The sequence below is a fragment of the Physcomitrium patens genome, chromosome 5 (assembly GCF_059467195.1).
Source record: "Physcomitrium patens ecotype Gransden chromosome 5, ASM5946719v1, whole genome shotgun sequence".
NCBI lineage: Eukaryota > Viridiplantae > Streptophyta > Bryopsida > Funariales > Funariaceae > Physcomitrium > Physcomitrium patens.
This window is the reverse complement of record NC_143414.1, coordinates 20,270,587-20,288,082: the sequence shown is the minus strand read 5'-3', so window position 1 is coordinate 20,288,082 and position 17,496 is coordinate 20,270,587. Positions and strand designations below refer to the sequence as shown.

The following is a 17,496-nucleotide window of genomic DNA, read 5'->3' as shown; positions in this document are numbered from 1 at the left end:
AACAATTTGTTAAAAAAATGAGATTATCTAACAAAATTGCCTTCTTTAGAAAAACAAAGAAAAATTTGACATAAAATAAGTACATTGATTGATGCCTAAGAAATAAGACAATAAGAATTTTATAGATAAATCAATAAAAAATAAAACAAAAAAAATTAAAATTTCATCATTTCTTTTCATTTGAGATGCCAAGAATCACATTAATAATACATAGGAGCAAAAAATTATGGTTCATTGAAGAATATTGATTATTGTTGAAATGCATAAAAATAATAAATATATTCTTCAATATCAGTTGATTATGTAATTTATCTTTGTAGAATGCCCTAAACTATATGTTTCTAAACCATTACATTTTGTAGAAGGTTTTACATGTTTGTTTTAACCAAATTTATTCTAATACTATGGTAGTATTTTTAGAATCCAATACAACCTTTTACAATTTCAACCTCTCCAATCTTTGAAGTACATCTTGGTGTTGTAGTGACTTGAATGAATGATTATTGCAATTTGCATTTCAAAAATATACCGACAACAAAAGATAGCAAAGATATTATAAATATCATTATTACATGATGTTCAAACAAACACACAATAAACATAACCTAAAACACAGATTAAAGTTCACATCCACAACTGATGCAAGATATGAAAATATAGTAAATGAAACCATGCATAGATGGAGTGAGTTGTTTGCATGGCAATGAAGGATCATCTTAAAAACCACTAACTGCCTTTGTGGTCATGCTACGGAATTGTGCACTTTTCTTGTGCTTGGGGGTCACGCATGATGAAATAACGTGAAGTGTGAGAAATTGTTATACTTGGTACAATCACCATCTCTTTCTTCTTTCTTCTACCAAGCAGGTTGTACACTTGGCTTCTGCCGGCAATGCCATAATTAGCATGTGGCTAACTTGCATAGAAGTTTGTATAGGTGCAGAAGACACTGAACTTCTACGCCAACTCGTCATCCCGTGATGAATCTGAGCTGTCTTGTCATGTCCCCGCGAGATGGACGGTGCTTCGATGCAGTCTCTTCTACACTCGACGGCTCCAAACTGGCTTTTGTAATCTGCTTCGTCTCCGTGTCTGTGCTCTGCCAGTTCACTGTTCGACTTGATGATCACGGTTCGCCCTTACACAGCTCCTGTCGAGCCACGCCCAGAAGCTTTGCGCCCGGTTTCGCTGGCTGGCTGGTAATTTGAGATTCCCTGCTGCGAGGTGTGCACGACGACTCCTACATTCCATGAACTGTCGGTGGAAGACTCCTGTCCATGTGGATAGTAGCGAAACGCAAGATTTGGATGGGTCAGGAACGCCGCGAAAGGTCCAATGCTTTGTTGAGTCGGAACTTTCCAATATTGAGAATTCGATGATACCGTTCGCAGGTGAGAACAGTTTAGTCGTTCCCCTGCAACTGCGGAGGGCTGTTGAGCCCTCAACTGCGGCGTGGTGGTGATCAAATGGGGCTTAAATACGAACAAAGACTCCTCCACCGCTGGATGATGAGGAGCTAGACAGCGTAGGAACTCATGCAAACAACAATCACGAAGGCGTAGGTGCCACACCTCCTCTGAAAATGGCAACGCATCTTGCACGCACTGGTCTGATATTACAAGTCAGAAACTCTGACCACTCTCACATTCCAGCTATTGATATTGGTCTAAAAAAACCGTATCAACCGCTAATATATATCGACTTTGAACTCCATTACTGCAGCGGTGAAGACTCGGGCTGCGAAGACCGACCCATGCGACCTCAAACGTCCTTCATCCGTCCGCCTGCCGAAGTACGTCTGTCGGACTGGCTACCTGGAGCACCGCTATCAGTGCCGGCATTGACTTTGCCCTGCACGTTAGTGTTTCCATGTGCACTCCCAGGCGCACCGCCATTGCTAGTCATGCGACTCGGACCAGTAGTTTCGGTAGACGCGAATCCCGTTAATGGTGTACCCTCGTCTTAATCTCAGTGAAACACCTGTGCAGGATCGCCGCTGGTGCGTCCCAGCTTCCCAGAACGGGGATCTACTCCATTCGAAGCATCACCTTTCTTCTTATTCTTTTTCGTTATACGGTTCACACACGACTTCTTCAATTTTTTAAGTTTCTGCTTCCAAGTTTCATTGCTCCCAGGGGGCTTTTCTGGGTGTTGCAATGGCAATTTGGAATCAGGCCGTTGAACGTTTGCACCAATGATGAGTGTCTTGTCCACATTGGCCACAACTGTTTCATCCTGAGGGCCACTCAAGGAAAGCGAGACTTGGCTTCCAGAATCCCGTACTCCTGGCGTTGCACCTGCACCTTCGAACTGCTCAGGTCGATTCAATTGCAGATTATCCACTAAATTCGACGAAATGTTCATGGGCTCAAGCCGACCTTCTCTGGGTGCGTCTATCACTCGGGTTACCTCCGGGGCCCTCCGCTCTGGCCGTTCATGTCGGTGCGCACCATTTTCGTCAACTTCAGGTGATTTGGGTTTGATCGTTGTTGCGTTAATGTCCTGCGAAGGCACCGACGGTCCTGGACGACAAATGGCGATGGCACCAACGGGATACCATTCAGAGGGCATGTCAACAATCTCACGCTTCCCACGAGCCTCTCTAGTGGCAGCCTGTGGCTGTTCTATCTCTGCCGTTTCGTTGCCGTGCTTTGCTTTCCTTCCCTTGCCTGGTTTCATAATATACGACCTCCACGGCACCCTTTTTAAGTCTGTATAACTGCTAGACCTCCTCAACTTCGACGTCGTAGCAGCGGAGGGTGACTCGTAACCAACAGCTGCATTACTGGCCATAATCTCCAATGGGACAGTCCGCGCCATAGCCTGCACCACAGGGAAAAACTGGCTTTACGATGAAGAAGACTATCGACCTACTCCCGGATGGTTAGGGCAAAGAAAGAGAAATCCACTTCAGATGAACCAATCGCCGACAGGACACGCAATAAATGGAGGAAGTTCGTGCGGGAAAAACAGCCCGCTGCGGTTGCACCGACGAAGTGGTAAATGACAGAACTGATCGGCAACTCGTCTGGCCCTCAGCAATCTACAGCGGTTTACAAATTTCGAGTAACAGCTGCAGTACCTCAGTCTCAGCCTCGGCCTCGGCCCCAGCATTGCTCGGGCGTGGTTCGTCAACCGTATGAAGGGGGTCAGAGTGTTTCATGGTGATGGCGAATCGTAAGCGGCCTGGTATTGGATCGTTGCAAACGAAGGGCTCATCAAATTTATGGTAGGGATTTTTTTTATACTCATTGACAGCAACGACGACGAACCTGAGCAACAGCAAAGCAAATACATCACTTTGCAGTTCCATGCCGAACTAGGAATGCTTCGGAACGGGACAAAACATCAAGTTTACGAATGAACCATTATATTCAGGGTACACAAACAAAAACAACTTCGCTAGCGCCTAGCACGAAGATCGGACATCGTGCAAATCAAGGCGCTGTTTCAGCATTCGAAGAAGTTCGCCGTCCACTCACAATCTGAATAAAGGCCGATACAGGACCCATGAACGAAAACATAAGGTGGACAAACCTCCTACTTGTTTGATTGTCGAGGTTCATGTTGTCAGGTGTGAGATTTGACAAAATGTATGATACATACTCGCAGCCTCCCAAACCCCACCGACTCTTTGAATAGATTCTACATCCACGATAAGCTTCAGTTAGGCAGAGAAGGAAACATACCCAAGCTCCGTGGAAGGTTCAATCACGTTTTTCACTTTCAAAACTAGAAAATTTGACCTGCCCCAGCTTTCGATGAAGAATTCATGTTCTTCCTTTTCCCACGTTGGATTTAGTGTTTGGTGGCTAACTCCAGTTTTCCTTTCCTGGTGGGTCCCAAATTGCACGACCACGATCGGGTAAGGAAGCTCTGTGGACAACTCACAATAAGGTCACAGGGGTAAAGCAAAACGATGGAGCGTTTTCCACGTGTCCACCCGGTTTTTCTTAATGGAAATTGTCAAAGAATGTAACTCAAATGGACGGTGCACTTGAAAGGCCATACGCAACACTAAAACTTCAAGTGTAACATACAAACATGGATTCTCATAACCGTCCAGTCGTTTGTAAGACCTCAAACCACGTCTATGCTGGAGGACACGCCTGGAAAACTACTACTTTTAATCACCGACGACTACAAAATGGAAGTTAAGCAAATACACAGAGATACTCACTATTCCCGTCAGAGACCTTGAGATTTGTAGCGCCGAAGATTTCCACCATAAAAGCGGCCTTATTCCCTTCTCTGGAAATCCCTGCTGCACCTGCCAGATGCAATGTAACATCGATTTCCTTCATGTCAGAAACAGCCTCCTCTTAGAAGACTCTCAGACAATGCAGTGTTCCTAAGAGGTGCTTTTGAAGGGTGGAACCTCATGGTAATCATGAGTAGTCCCTCCACGATTTGGGTACTAAGTGCTAAGACACCCGAATGAATACCTACGCAAAGCGTTACAATCCCAAAATCCATAGAACACTTGAAGACAGTCTTCTCGTTGATTTAGTGTGGATTATGTCAGCACTTTTTCAACAATTTGTAACGCAATAACCTTGGGCAAATGTGCAGCCAGTTCCATCGTGAGGCTTACTTTCTTACATTGTTGAATCAGAAAAGAACTTCCCTGCTATTGCATCGACGTCCACCTCTAAGTAGTTCGGCTGCACAGGTGCGAGTAGTATTAAAGTGAGTTCACGACTTTTGAAGAACGACTGCAAGACATGATTACTGTGCCGTACGAAACGGTCGTGTCTCATATTGCTGAAAATTGGACACTGAGTAAGCGTTGAGGGACAGATACAAATACAGAAGACGCTAGAGCAAAACAAATAGAAGACAGAACAGCTGCACATGCCCAAGGCTGAATTGCTACAAAGAAAAACCCATTGATACGAGCTGCATCAAAAGTGAAAAGTTGCTGCAAGCGTGAAACATAAGAAGTTGTGGTTCACCTCAACAAAGCAATCCTCCAATACCTTACGCAGCACCCTATCCTGATGAACCAGTCCAAAAATCGCTGAGGGTTCTTCAATTCGAGTACTCTCCTTGACCCAAATTACCAATGATAATTGACTTTGCGCTTGCACAACATTGTGTTGAACCAGGATTTACCAAAACCTCAGGAATGTAGTATCAAAGGAGGGTAACGTGTGAATGTTTGCACAAGAATCGAAACACGCAGACAGGATACGTAACCTGTGAACTTACCACTCGCTGCTTTACATAGCCATTCCTCACGTCACGAAGGAACTTAAACCCATATTTCACGTCTACAGTTTCAGGCTTAGTTTTGAAGCAGAAGCGCACTTGCTTGACAAATGGCCAACCTTTCAGAAACTTCGCTGATATCCTGACCTGCAATCTCGCACAGCTATGACTTGTTAAAGCGTTTGGACAAACTCTGAACACGAATGGTCCCATTATTAAAATGAGTTATGCTACTCTTGCAAGGTATAATGTTCTTTCAGTACCGCCAAGAGGCTGCCAAACTCAGACTTTGTACAGGATCAAATCTGAAAGTTTGAGAAAAGAATTTGGTCGCCAGTTGACAGCACAAGCTGCCTTCATGATAACACCTAAAACAGGACTATGATTGCAGGTCTGATTCCTCATCTCATTTTTTTTGCGAGCGGAACAAAAGAAGTTGGTGCAGAAGCAGCATGCCAATACAAGACAAGGGGAACATTGTGCCATGATTACTGTCGAACACGGAGATGGTCAAGAACCATTACACACCGTTCCCTCAATTCGCAGACCTGAGATGTAGATATTGTACGTCCCTAAAAAATTCAGAACTACCTTCATCTGAGCAGTCATGCGCTCATCGGCATGGAATACCATCCTTGCCTCGTATGCCTATTCAAGCAGATCAAGATGTTAGTGAACGGATGGATTTCATGACAAAACCGAATAAGTCGTCCTGAGTCTCCGTGTTCGGTGCAGCACGCACGCAAACCACTACGAATCAAAGATCAGGCCAATTGCAGTGGAAGCTCACCACATCATAACCATCCATAGATTGCTCAAGCGTCTGAATGCAATAGAACTCTGGTGGCGTGTTTCCAAGGCACAAAGTGCTGACATCTATCGTCGCTTCCTGCCACATGCGGATGTTTGTCCGAACATTACCCAATCACATCAGAGTTTCGGTTGAACGACTACCTTGAGACTTGTTCAGAAGCAAAGGCAACAACCTATAAGCTCTTTTAGGCCTTCACCTGCATACTAACCCAATTGCTGGCGCTCTGAGAAGCCAAGCAACAACAGACTGTCTAGCATTGGCTGAAGAGGGATACCATATGTTATACCGATTGTAGCAACTTGATTAGTATGCTATTCTCAACGAGCTGAAATGATTCATGAGAAGCTACAGAAGTAACAGAACCGAGCATATCTAAAACATCTTGAACGATGTCACACAATTTCATATCACATAATCGTCAATATCAACAGAGGCAGTAGCTAAAGGAACCAGCACTTCTTTTCTAAGAACTTTGAAAAACATCGCAGTTGGATGGCAAAGACACTGCGTATGCAAAAAGGCCTGCGCATCTCTTTGAGGCGCACGCATCCTCCCTCTCTCTCGCGCTCTCTACATCCTCCTGTCCCATCACGATGAAAGCATAGAAGTTACAGACATTGTGTTTAGTGCAGTGTTTCTTTCACGCAGGCGATCGACAATGTGCTTTCTGCGACATGACGTTGAGGGTTACATACCACCAACCCCGACCCCCGAGGCTTGTATTTATCTAGAAACGTCGAAGCCATTGGACCAAAAAAATAAGTTGATGCAAACTCCGTGCTCATCGGCCATATTCTCTTCATGCCCTCGTTTAGCCATCTTAATGACTCTCCCTCCTCACATGTCTGCAGCAGCCAAATATGATTACGGAAAAGATTGTCAAAATGTCCGAAGATGGATGCGAACCAGAATAGAATTCTTGGACTAAGCCAAGCTCAGATGACTGCTGACTTCCTCACAAGGACTGTTTTTTACATCGCCGTTCAAGGGGATTGACATTGTACCCGTTTTTTATTGACCCTGCTCCGCTCTGCGTCATCCATTCGACTTCGTTCTTCCGCCCGGTATCGTACTTCTTCCTAACTCATGGACGATGACACGGCACACATGTCAAACAGTGTAACCTGTGGATGTAAGCCAAGGTCTCCTTGGAAATGAGCAAGAACCCAATATGAGCCTACGAAGGGGCGTCAAGACCATAAACACGGATGAAAGCAAGTGAAACAGCAACATTCTCTCGTGCCCCAATTGAGGTGTATTCTCTCGTGCCCCAATTCAGATGTGTTCTCTCGTACCAAGAAATCTATCACAGTTGCCTGAATACAATCATAAGCCATCTATCAGGTGGTGTGGTCAGAAACACGTATTTTCATCTACGTCGAAGGTGCCACCTACAACTGGAAAGACTCGGCACTCTATTCAGATTTGCCAATTCTCGCTCGCACGTTGGGAAATCGTTCAGCCCCCAATCAAATCAAACTCCATGCAAGTTTGGGTAAGTTCGGTAATATGGGTATCAGAACCTCCCTTGCATTAATAACCTTAAAATCAGGCACCCCCAACAACTTATAGTTGCATCAACTATTGGTTACGACCCCTACAGCAGCCCATGGTACCCGGGGAAGATTGATGTGCTCAAGTTCCAAGAATTACATTAGCAGGATATTTGCATAAACAATTTTTGGGCTCATAAACGTGTCAAGAACAGCATCCTTTTCGTACTGTGCCCATAGATACAAACGTCACGCACTTGCATAATCATCCAGACAAGCTTCTGATAGGATACACGAATTTGCACCTTGATGACGAGGACGATGAAGCTGCACAAACAGATGAATCCTAATAGGCTGACAGGCAAGAACAGCCACGTGGTGACGACCACCAGCACCAGGAACAATAAGAAACGAGCCGCGCCCATGGCATTTGCTGGCTCAGACTTCTTTTCGGTCTCCGCTGAGTTCACCATGCCTCCTGATGCCTTAGCCCAAGCTCCTAACTCAACGCATCCCCTCTCTAAGTTCCTCCAACCCCAATTCCACCACCTTGTACCACCATTCCCGCCACCGCCTTCAATACAACAGTTCCTGCTTGTGTTTAACTGCCAACCTTGGAACTAGAATGCGCCGATATTTCAGATTGCACCCAAGCATGGACAGAGTCTACTCGGGCTATGGAGTTAAATGAGGGATGCGACGTACCCTGGACTACTGTACATCATTCCCACACCAAAGTGTTGGGATCGTCAGAGAGGAGGAATAGAGCCTTCTACCAAGTTCTGGACCGCGGTTTCCCACCGTAAATGACGAGATCTCTAGAGTTTGATTGCTTAACACACCAAACTAAAAACAAATCCATGACAAGCCAAGCCCAAGAGGATCACTTTCGCGAGTTACTGTACACTTGGTACAGGCAGATGTTTTGAACTTGTTGAATGCCTATCCAAACGTGGCGGGCAACCTTGATGATGTTCTTGCCATTGCAACACACCAGGATGTTCAGGCTGGCTGTTACGCCATGCAAGCACGGAAAAGACGACGCAGTACTCAAGGAATGATGATGGGAGGCAAAAGTAGCGACTTCCAAACTCAGAGAAGGTTATTCTCTCACTCTTCTTCTCCACAGAGATCGCTCCAAAAAAATTATATAGACATAACCATAGAAAAATATATCCACTGATCTGGCACCCGCACGAGAATAATCAGCTTGACTCCATAACAAAGATCATGCATAGAGTACCTACAAAGCGTGTAGGAGAAAGCTTGAACATCGCTTCAAATGGCAACCTCAAAACTGCTAGGGGGCTGATTGCAGCTCCACCAACCTCAACCCCTCCGCGGTCGTGCTTCGAATGGCATGCTATCATTACCCCAGCCTGAAAGCCCCCAAACCATGAAAGAAGGAAGCCACCGACGCAGAATCTTTACCGACAGACACAGACACATCTCCCGAGACGTGGACAATAAGAAGCGGGGGGCTGAAGACGAACGGGAAAGTGAAGCACCACCCAAAACGCGGCATTGGGCAAGAGCGACGGAAGGGCCCCACAGTAGCGTAGGATGAGAGTCCAAGGCCGTTCCTGTTCGATCATTGGGCCAACGTGGCAACGCTCGACCAGAAATGTGAGATTTGACCCACCCCAGCACCCAGCAGCATAATTCTAACATAAACAATTCGAAACCACTTGAAACTCGCTCAACGAAGCCTTGGAATGTTTTGCAGAAAACCAATGCAGCGAGGATCCCCATTACAATCCTGTCCGAACTGCCAACTTTACTGACCATTCAACTGGGGTCACACGAAAACAGCGATCTGGGGGGAGCCTGAGATCGGGTGGGCATTGAAAACAGTGTCGGAGAGGCAACGTCTACCTCTCCGACCTCGTCAGAATCATCTCCACCGCTCCGGTGATCCAGCTCACGGTACTCAGCCGATACCAGTATTCGTCCGCGCGGTGTCGGTACCGAGTGAGGGTTGGATGTGGACCACTGTCCATTCATAATTTAAAATTATGGGACAAACTGTAAAATGTTCAGAAATGTATAGCTGAGTCAGCAATCCGATGGGCATAGCTGGCTGCAAACCAGCAAGGGCATTGACTGCCATGGCCGCATATGGGCAGGCGGTGAGTGGACAAAAGTCGACACCAGGTTTGGAGAGGGAAGCCAACCTGAGCAAGCAAGGATGACAGAAGATGCCGAACAACGCTATCCAAAATCCACAGCAGACACAATGGTACTGGAACACGGCACTAGAAGTCGGAAGGTGGGGGAATGGAACAGTGGGGAGGAAGCAAAAGCGCGTAATCGCGGTGAAAAAGCATGCTGCTCTCTTGGAGTCTCGTTACCTTCGGGCTCGAGACCGTAGACGTGCGCAGCAGAAGGGCACGCGGCAGCTCTCCGCGCCTTTTGTCGGTGTGTGCCTGCAACTGCAACTGCCTAGTGCATGGCATCAATCCTAGTCCATGCGTGCAGGCCAGTAATCGCGTGATGCCCTGACAACCAGCACCGAAAAATGCCAAAGCTGTGGAAGCTGGAGTCCAGTAAGCCTTTTACTGCTGTGCCTTGAAGCACCCACCATGCCAAGGACCTCCCCAACCATGGCCTTCCCCATATATGTACAATAAATGCTCTGGGTGAAATAATATTATGTGTCCATCCATTAAGCACTACCACTTTCTTTTTAGGACGCTTTTCTTCATTCTGTAAAATAACTATTCTCAAAAGCATTCATTGGGTGCTTTTGCATTTTTAATTTTAAGAGACTTCACAATACCAAAAGAAAGCAGTAACAATGGATCAATTTATTAGAAAGAAATTGGGTCATGTGCATTCTTAAGAAATAAATTTATGATGCATTTTCCTCCTTTGATGATCTGTAATGCAAGTATCACACAACATCTCAATCAATGTTTATTAATAAAGTGCACACACACAATTTCTAAAATCACCATCTCAGTAGCTTTGGTCCCTGTCTAAGATTTCACTTCAATTCAATATTGAACATCCACATTTCTTATCTAGAACAAAGAAAGCTTTTTTAGTACACCAATTTAATTCTAATTTGAGTAGTTATAATCTAAATTATTAAAGCTGTCATCTGTTTATTTATTTTATCATATATTCTACCAATTACTCAACATTTAAATCCATACCATCATTCGAAATTCCAGATATATCAAAATCACATCATTTTTTTAAAATTTACTAAAACCTTAAAGTTTTATTTCTTAGTCATGTAAGTAGTAATAATATATAATAATAATATATATATATATATATACATACATACATCTTGGGTCTTCTAAATCCTATATCTTAGTTCAACCATTCAATTTTCTTCATACAATTCAATACTAACATTCTTTGCTATTACTTCTTAATTTTTTTATATAAAAAATTATATTTATTCTTAACTTTTTATAAGTTTTTTTTCTTTAGTCTTTCATAGTATTTACTATAATATCATCAAAACTACATGTTAATTAAATAATATTTTTTATTTTTATTTTTTCTTTCTCTTTTTTATCCTTTAAAGTATCAAACTATGTAAAAGAATAAATTATCATCCTTTAAGCTTTATTGTGTTGTTTTTACTTTAAATTATAAAAAGCAGATCAATACTCATCTTTGTTTGAAATAATTTTATGTTAATACTAGAATATTTTTTAGTATATCCAAGTGTTTCTTAATTTAATACTTGTAGGTCTTTCTTGGCTTAAGAATTATAATCCACACATAGATCAAATGACATGCAATCTACAATAATATTTTCATTAATGAAATCTATTAAATGCTTGCAAAAGATATCAACATATTTCATACTTATGTTTATTGGAGCAAAAGAATTAATAAAAATATTAAGAAAGTATATCTATATTATAATAATAATAATAATAATAATAAACCACCAAAAAACAATCTTGCAAAAGAATAATATTCAACATTTTATTAAAATTTATGGATACTTTATAAAATATAAATAACTATAAATATTTATAAATGTGCAATGATTATCATATCTTGAAAATAATACCAATAAAAAATTTCCACCTATTGTCATAAATATAAAGATATTTTGACTACCAAAGTAAAGCCAAATATTATATTAATATAGATTTTTAAAATCCTACAATTTAATCCTTTTTTTTTTTATTTAACATTAAAATAAGTTAAAATTTATATATGAACCTATCTCCATTGCTCAATCAATGCCACTACATGCCTAATATAAAACTTTGTCTTATTTGAAGCAAAGCTCATTTAGCAACTTATAAACAAAAATTAAAATTTTAATTTAGAAATACAATTCCAATGTATGATTCAAAAGTAAAGAATTTGATTCAAGAAAAAATTAAAATTAAAAAAAAAAAAAAAAAAAAAAAAAGATGATGTAGGAGGGTTTTATCAAGCACACAAAACATTAGATAGTAACAACACATTTGCCTTGGACTAAGTTCTAAGCAAGCTAGACAAATGAAGTACTAGAGTTACAAATAAAATTGCACAACAATCACACAAAAATCTAAGGTGCAAATACATGCAAGAATGGGATGTCAAATCCTAAACAAGAAGAGGAGGTGTAATCACAAGCAAGAAAAATGAGTTGTGGCAAGATAAAAGCAATTGAGGTTGTGTACAAGAGACAAGGAGCAAGGAAATTAAGGGGCCACTAATGCTAGTCAAGCGCCAAGGCTAGCTCACTCAAAGCTAGTTATGTATTGATGCTAGCCACCAAGCTTGCCAAGACTTAGGACTTCAACAAGTATCCAAGAGCGGTAGTACTAAGAGTACAACTAATTTTGGTCTTGCAAAAGACAAGTAGGCTTACTTCTAATAATTGGACTTAAGATTTGGTAATCCTAAATGAGTCATGCTACCTTGTTGGGCCATCACAAAATTGCCTTCAAACTTGAGGATAGACAAAGATGAATTTTTGAAACATATGTTCATTTAAGGGAAATCCAAAGTTTTTTAGGTAGGCTCAAAAATCTTTGGTGTGCTTACATTGGCCATGAGAAAATGACTAGTGCAAATCACAAGGAAGTAGAGTGATGCAACTTACTAGAAAGTACAAGTGCCAAAAGAAAAGAATAAAGTAGAGATTCAAAACTTTCCAAATGCAATGTGGGAGTGCCCTAAATATCAAACTACAAACTACTCTATCTTAGTGACCACCTCAATTAATATACCTAATCGCTCTAGTGTTTGCCTCCTACCCAATATTTTAGAACAAGCAAGCAATAGTGAGGAGATAGAGGATTTTGAAATTTTTATAAGTAAAATTAGAATCAAATACAAATTATTTTTTTATATTGAAACCAATCAAGTTTCTTGTGACATATCTTGTTCAAATAATTACTTGATCTAGAATAATCTAAATAAAGTTTTAAGATTCATTTTCAAGATAAAAGATTCATGAATTTTTCCAAAACAACCTCTCCAATCCCCACCATCATTCAATGTCCAATCTCCACCACATTCTTCGTACAACAAAGAACTGAAGAGACTACCACTCAAATAAATCACAACCAACAAATATATATATATATATATATATATCCACGGTTTTTCCTCTAAGTGACCAAAATTATCACCAGCACATTACCCTTCAAACAACACACAATTGTACTTGCTTGCTTACAATGCAAGGGGGTGGCAAACAAACAATGAAAGTCAACTCATGTGGCTTAACGAGACAGCCCGAGCCTTGCCTAAGAAAACAGGATCCAACTCACGACACCATTGTTTTAATAATCGAGTGACAAGAGCAATGGACGGTAGTATCATCACAGACTTGCTCGCGGCCAAAAGAAACTTCATCAATGACAAGATGGAAAACGACTCGTCTTGCTCGAATAAAAACTACGACAGCTAATGGCAGAGCCACGCTTCATGGAAAGCAGAAAATGCTAAAACTAGCTGATGCCTTGGATATTCCATGACGAATTCGGGACAATTTTGCTTTGTGGGGCTTGGCAGAACGGCCACTACGATAACACCGCGTCAGCAGCAAGACACCATCAGACACAGCCGTATCATTACCAACTCTACCCCCGGCAGTACACCGAATACCTCTCCGTGGCAAAGCAAAGGGAATCCACACAACTCACAACGTTGAGCACACTAATAACGGCAGCAAGTGGCTGATTATGTGGCTCCCATAAAAGAAATTACAATCAGACGCAAAATTCGCTCGGAAATTCTCCATATATTCTAATTATAAGGAATTTGGCCTCATTTGCGACCCACATACCTCTCTGCCCTAAATCTGCAACTCAAAGCCTCTCGAGGCTGGATTTCCTACTCTTTCCTCTCTTCAGACTAGCATGCATAATGTACCATAGAACAAAACGCAAATGGGCAGAACCGACAGGTGAGAACGAGGTGGATTCTAACAAAGTAGTCGCTCCAAAACTTTACACAGGATCCTTCCTCAAGCAGACCTTGAGGAAATGCTGCTTCCGGCCCTCGTGCTTCCGAAGAACTTTCCGCGACTTACAGAAGATCCGCAACATTAGATGGAAGCTCCTCAATCACAGTGTTGTAGAACCTCTGAATATCCTGGAGCATGCGCTCATCCTCCTTCGTCACAAAATTGATGGCCACTCCCTTACGCCCGAATCGCCCACTGCGACCGATACGGTGAAGGTAATTCTCCGGCTGGGTTGGCAGGTCGTAGTTTATCACCAAAGACACCTGCTGCACATCAATGCCACGCGCCAACAGGTCCGTTGTGATCAACACCCGGGAAGATCCTGAGCGGAACTCACGCATGATGATATCCCGGGTGTTCTGGTCCATGTCTCCGTGAGTAGCCGACACGGTGTGATCACGAGCTGCCCCGCCCACATAAACAACCCATCAACTGTCAGAGAGCATCATCCAAGCAGGATATCATGAGATTTCGCCATCGTCCATATGCGCACACACATTGCCGACCCCAACAACGCGGTCACACCCATGCCCGCCCATGTCCAATCCAATGCTCCACTACACATTTCTAAAACGCAAGATCCGACCTGTCAAACCCCACCACCAAAGGACATCGTTCACCAACAACCAACACGTCATCCGCTGTTGCTTACCGCGCATCTTGTCAGTCAACCAGTCCACCTTCCGGCGGGTGTTGATGAAGATCACACTCTGGGTGATCGCCAAAGTTTCGTACAGGTCGCACAGGGTGTCCAACTTCCACTCCTCGCGGTCTACATTCACGTAGAACTGCTTGATGCCCTCCAGAGTCAATTCGTCTCTCTTCACCAAGATCTTCACCGGCTTGTTCATGAACTTCCTTGTGATCTCGAGGGCTTCAGGAGGCATGGTAGCAGAGAAAACACCCACTTGAAGCTTCTGGGGCAGCAGCTGAAAGATGTCGTAAATCTGCACGTATTGGACATCACTGCAAGTAAGCGGCCTTTTCACCGTAACAGTCACCAACACCCCTATCAAAACAGTGCGACATACTCAGACCACTCAACACAAGCGTCTACCATACACAGAACACCATCCTACAAGCATATCAAGGTCTCAGTCTTCTTGATTTCACAAGGACGAACCGATCCACCCGTTCGGAAAGATAGCACAAATTCTACACATCATTGGCCATCGCACCTAAACCAATGACCCCGTCACCCTCATTCCAGACTGGCTCAAAACAGAGGCACAAACAGACTTGAAAGACGCCCATCCCTGCGTGATGCAATCCCCCTGCTCCAACACCGAACGGAATACCTGATCCTTAAACCCCCGAGAAAGCATCTCATCGGCCTCATCCAGCACAAAGCACTTGATGGAGTCCGCGCGCAGTGCGTTCCTGCGCAACATGTCGTACACACGCCCAGGTGTACCGACCACAACGTGAACACCGGCCTGCAAAATCCTCTGGTCCTCTCTCACACTGGTCCCTCCCACGCACGCGTGTACCTTCACCTGCAGGTAGTCGCCAAGGGCGCGCATCACCTTTTCGATCTGCTGTGCCAACTCGCGGGTGGGTGCCAGCACCAAAGCTTGGCACTCCAAAAGCTGGTAGTCCAACTGCTGCAAGATACCAGAGCAAAATGTCGCGGTCTTGCCTGTGCCGGACTGGGCTTGTTGGATAACATCCAGACCCTTTGTGAAAGGGACAATTCCACGCTGCTGGATGGCGGACGGCTTCTCGAAACCGTAGGCGTATATACCCCTGAGAAGGTTCTCGTGAAGACCCATGACGTCAAACGTCTCGTGGACCTCTTCCCAAGTAGAAATGAAATCATCTCCCTCGCCGCTCAAGCTGAGCTCAAGCAAAAATCGGGTTAGTGGGATTCGAAAGAAACACTCTCATGAAATAGAAAATTCGCCCCCGAAAAATTTAAGATCCAATGCTTTTGGGGAACAGACGACATTGCCCAAGCAAAGTTATCACAGAACGATGTGGTTCATGCAGTCACAGGCCAAGTTCTTAAATGTCAGTAAGCAGTGGTAGCACTGACATATCAAAATGTTGGATCCAAATATGGAGGCTTTAGAAAGTGCATGATGATAATAGCGATGATGGATAGAAACGCTCTTACATATTCTCCATCTTGGCGTCATATTGGCGAGCATCGAACTGAGACCCTTCGGGTGCAGATCCAGCCATACTACTTCGCTGCTGTATTTCAAAGAAACAAAAGCATGGTCAGCTCCGACACCCTGGTAAAACGCTGAATAACACCTATTACAAGAATGTGACAACCTGCGTCAGAACCATGACCGGCCACGAACACATGACCAACAGAGCTGGCGTCTGCAAAAATCGTGGCAGCTTAACATGCTAGCCGCACTCGATCCCTGCAATGCAGCAAACCTTCGATCTAGAGCCTACATGTGCGTGGGGTGATCAAGTTCCAGTACCAAAACAAACAACAGCGTACCATAACCGTATGCTCTGTGGGGTTTCTAAAACGTGGAAGACCCAAAGAGCCTCGAAGATCGACCGTATCTGCTAAACTTTAAAAGGGACTCCGCCAAAACAACAAAGAAACAAACTCCGACGTTGCATTCCTACCCGAGCCCTCATGAGCCTCTCCAAGGAAACGGCTGCTCCGAACACATAAAGCGTACCAAACATCCAAAAATTGATGCCCAAATAGCGTCATGCCCCCGCGATCTCAATCCATCGCTGCACTAATCTCACGGATGTAGTGCAAATGAGAAAGGTTTAGGGGGCGCATCATGTGCGTTTCGATTCGCGCGCACAGCGAGAAGTCGAGAAACCAACCATAGCGGTTGGCGGCCAAGTTCGAAGCACACAAATGCCCCCACTCTAAGCCTCCGCCCAGAGAAACAACGCGAGGACAAGGGCACCCACAGCTCACCCCGAGCACGAACGCAAAAGCAGGCGTAAATGCTCTCGATCCCTAACATTAGACCAAAACCTGATAAATGCATCGCCTCTTGATGCATCCTCTTCAAAAACTTGGTGGCAAATACAAAACTCCAACTCAAAAAAAGTAAAATAAAATAAAAATTGAAGAGCTCCCACAGCGGCCAATCACGTCGTTCCTCCCCAAACACCGCGACCAGCAACACATGTCCACCAAACCACACCTCCCACTCCCTAAAGTGTCACAAAAATCTGTCGCAGCATCGGAGGGGCGGGAGAGAAACCCTAACCTAAAAGATGCAATACACCACCAAACGTGGGGTAAAAGGCTTCACGAGATACAGCACACATAAATGAGAAACAAAGGCAGAAAAATGCAAGACTGCGTTACCGGGCAATTGCGGAGGAAGTGGAAGAGAGAGCGTCAAAGGAAACGAGCGTGACGGCGCTGTCGGGGATTGCAGCCAAGAGGAAGAGCTGACGCTTCTCGTCGCCTCAAGTGGGTAGGACTACTCCCCCATTCCTCCCACTCCTCCCATCCCCCAGCCCCCCCTCGCCCGCTCGAATGCCGGGTGCCCGGGGCCCCCGCCCCTACCACCTCAGTGGGGTGTCACTCTCCTATAGGTTAA

At 44.0% G+C, this 17,496-nt stretch overlaps 3 protein-coding genes across 8 annotated transcripts; all 3 read right to left on the bottom strand.

Moving 5' to 3' along the window:
* Window positions 1-1,577: 1,577 nt before the first annotated feature.
* Window positions 1,578-4,262, bottom strand: LOC149989334 (uncharacterized). Its single transcript, XM_090250835.1, has 4 exons — window positions 4,181-4,262; window positions 3,690-3,832; window positions 3,083-3,272; window positions 1,578-2,823 (listed from the first exon to the last, which is right to left on the bottom strand). The coding sequence occupies exons 3-4, from the start codon at window positions 3,161-3,163 to the stop codon at window positions 1,969-1,971; spliced, it is 936 nt and encodes a 311-aa protein (XP_090106961.1). The 5' UTR covers window positions 3,164-3,272; window positions 3,690-3,832; window positions 4,181-4,262; the 3' UTR covers window positions 1,578-1,968.
* LOC149989333 (C2 domain-containing protein At1g53590-like) lies at window positions 3,745-7,991 on the bottom strand. Of its 4 annotated transcripts, none has more exons than XM_090250836.1 (10): window positions 7,824-7,991; window positions 7,030-7,104; window positions 6,721-6,870; window positions 6,002-6,100; window positions 5,740-5,859; window positions 5,212-5,358; window positions 4,956-4,997; window positions 4,603-4,664; window positions 4,197-4,270; window positions 3,745-3,876 (listed from the first exon to the last, which is right to left on the bottom strand). In XM_090250836.1, the coding sequence occupies exons 1-9, from the start codon at window positions 7,989-7,991 to the stop codon at window positions 4,240-4,242; spliced, it is 894 nt and encodes a 297-aa protein (XP_090106962.1). In that variant the 3' UTR covers window positions 3,745-3,876; window positions 4,197-4,239. The 4 variants fall into 4 exon arrangements, 3 of the variants coding, with proteins under 3 accessions (XP_090106962.1, XP_090106965.1, XP_090106964.1); XR_016503164.1 differs by having other exon boundaries at window positions 3,858-3,876; window positions 4,595-4,664; XM_090250839.1 differs by lacking the exon at window positions 3,745-3,876 and having other exon boundaries at window positions 4,180-4,270; window positions 4,595-4,664.
* A 5,721-nt stretch (window positions 7,992-13,712) lies between these two features.
* On the bottom strand, window positions 13,713-17,324 carry LOC112282558 (eukaryotic initiation factor 4A-9). 3 transcript variants are annotated; one of them, XM_024520296.3, is made up of 5 exons: window positions 17,158-17,324; window positions 16,074-16,153; window positions 15,256-15,793; window positions 14,610-14,904; window positions 13,713-14,360 (listed from the first exon to the last, which is right to left on the bottom strand). In XM_024520296.3, exons 2-5 carry the CDS (start codon window positions 16,139-16,141, stop codon window positions 14,020-14,022), a joined length of 1,242 nt encoding a protein of 413 aa, XP_024376064.1. In that variant the 5' UTR covers window positions 16,142-16,153; window positions 17,158-17,324; the 3' UTR covers window positions 13,713-14,019. The 3 variants fall into 3 exon arrangements, with proteins under 3 accessions (XP_024376064.1, XP_024376063.1, XP_073390198.1); XM_024520295.3 differs by having other exon boundaries at window positions 17,259-17,324; XM_073534097.2 differs by lacking the exon at window positions 17,158-17,324 and adding an exon at window positions 16,550-17,060.
* Window positions 17,325-17,496: the final 172 nt, after the last annotated feature.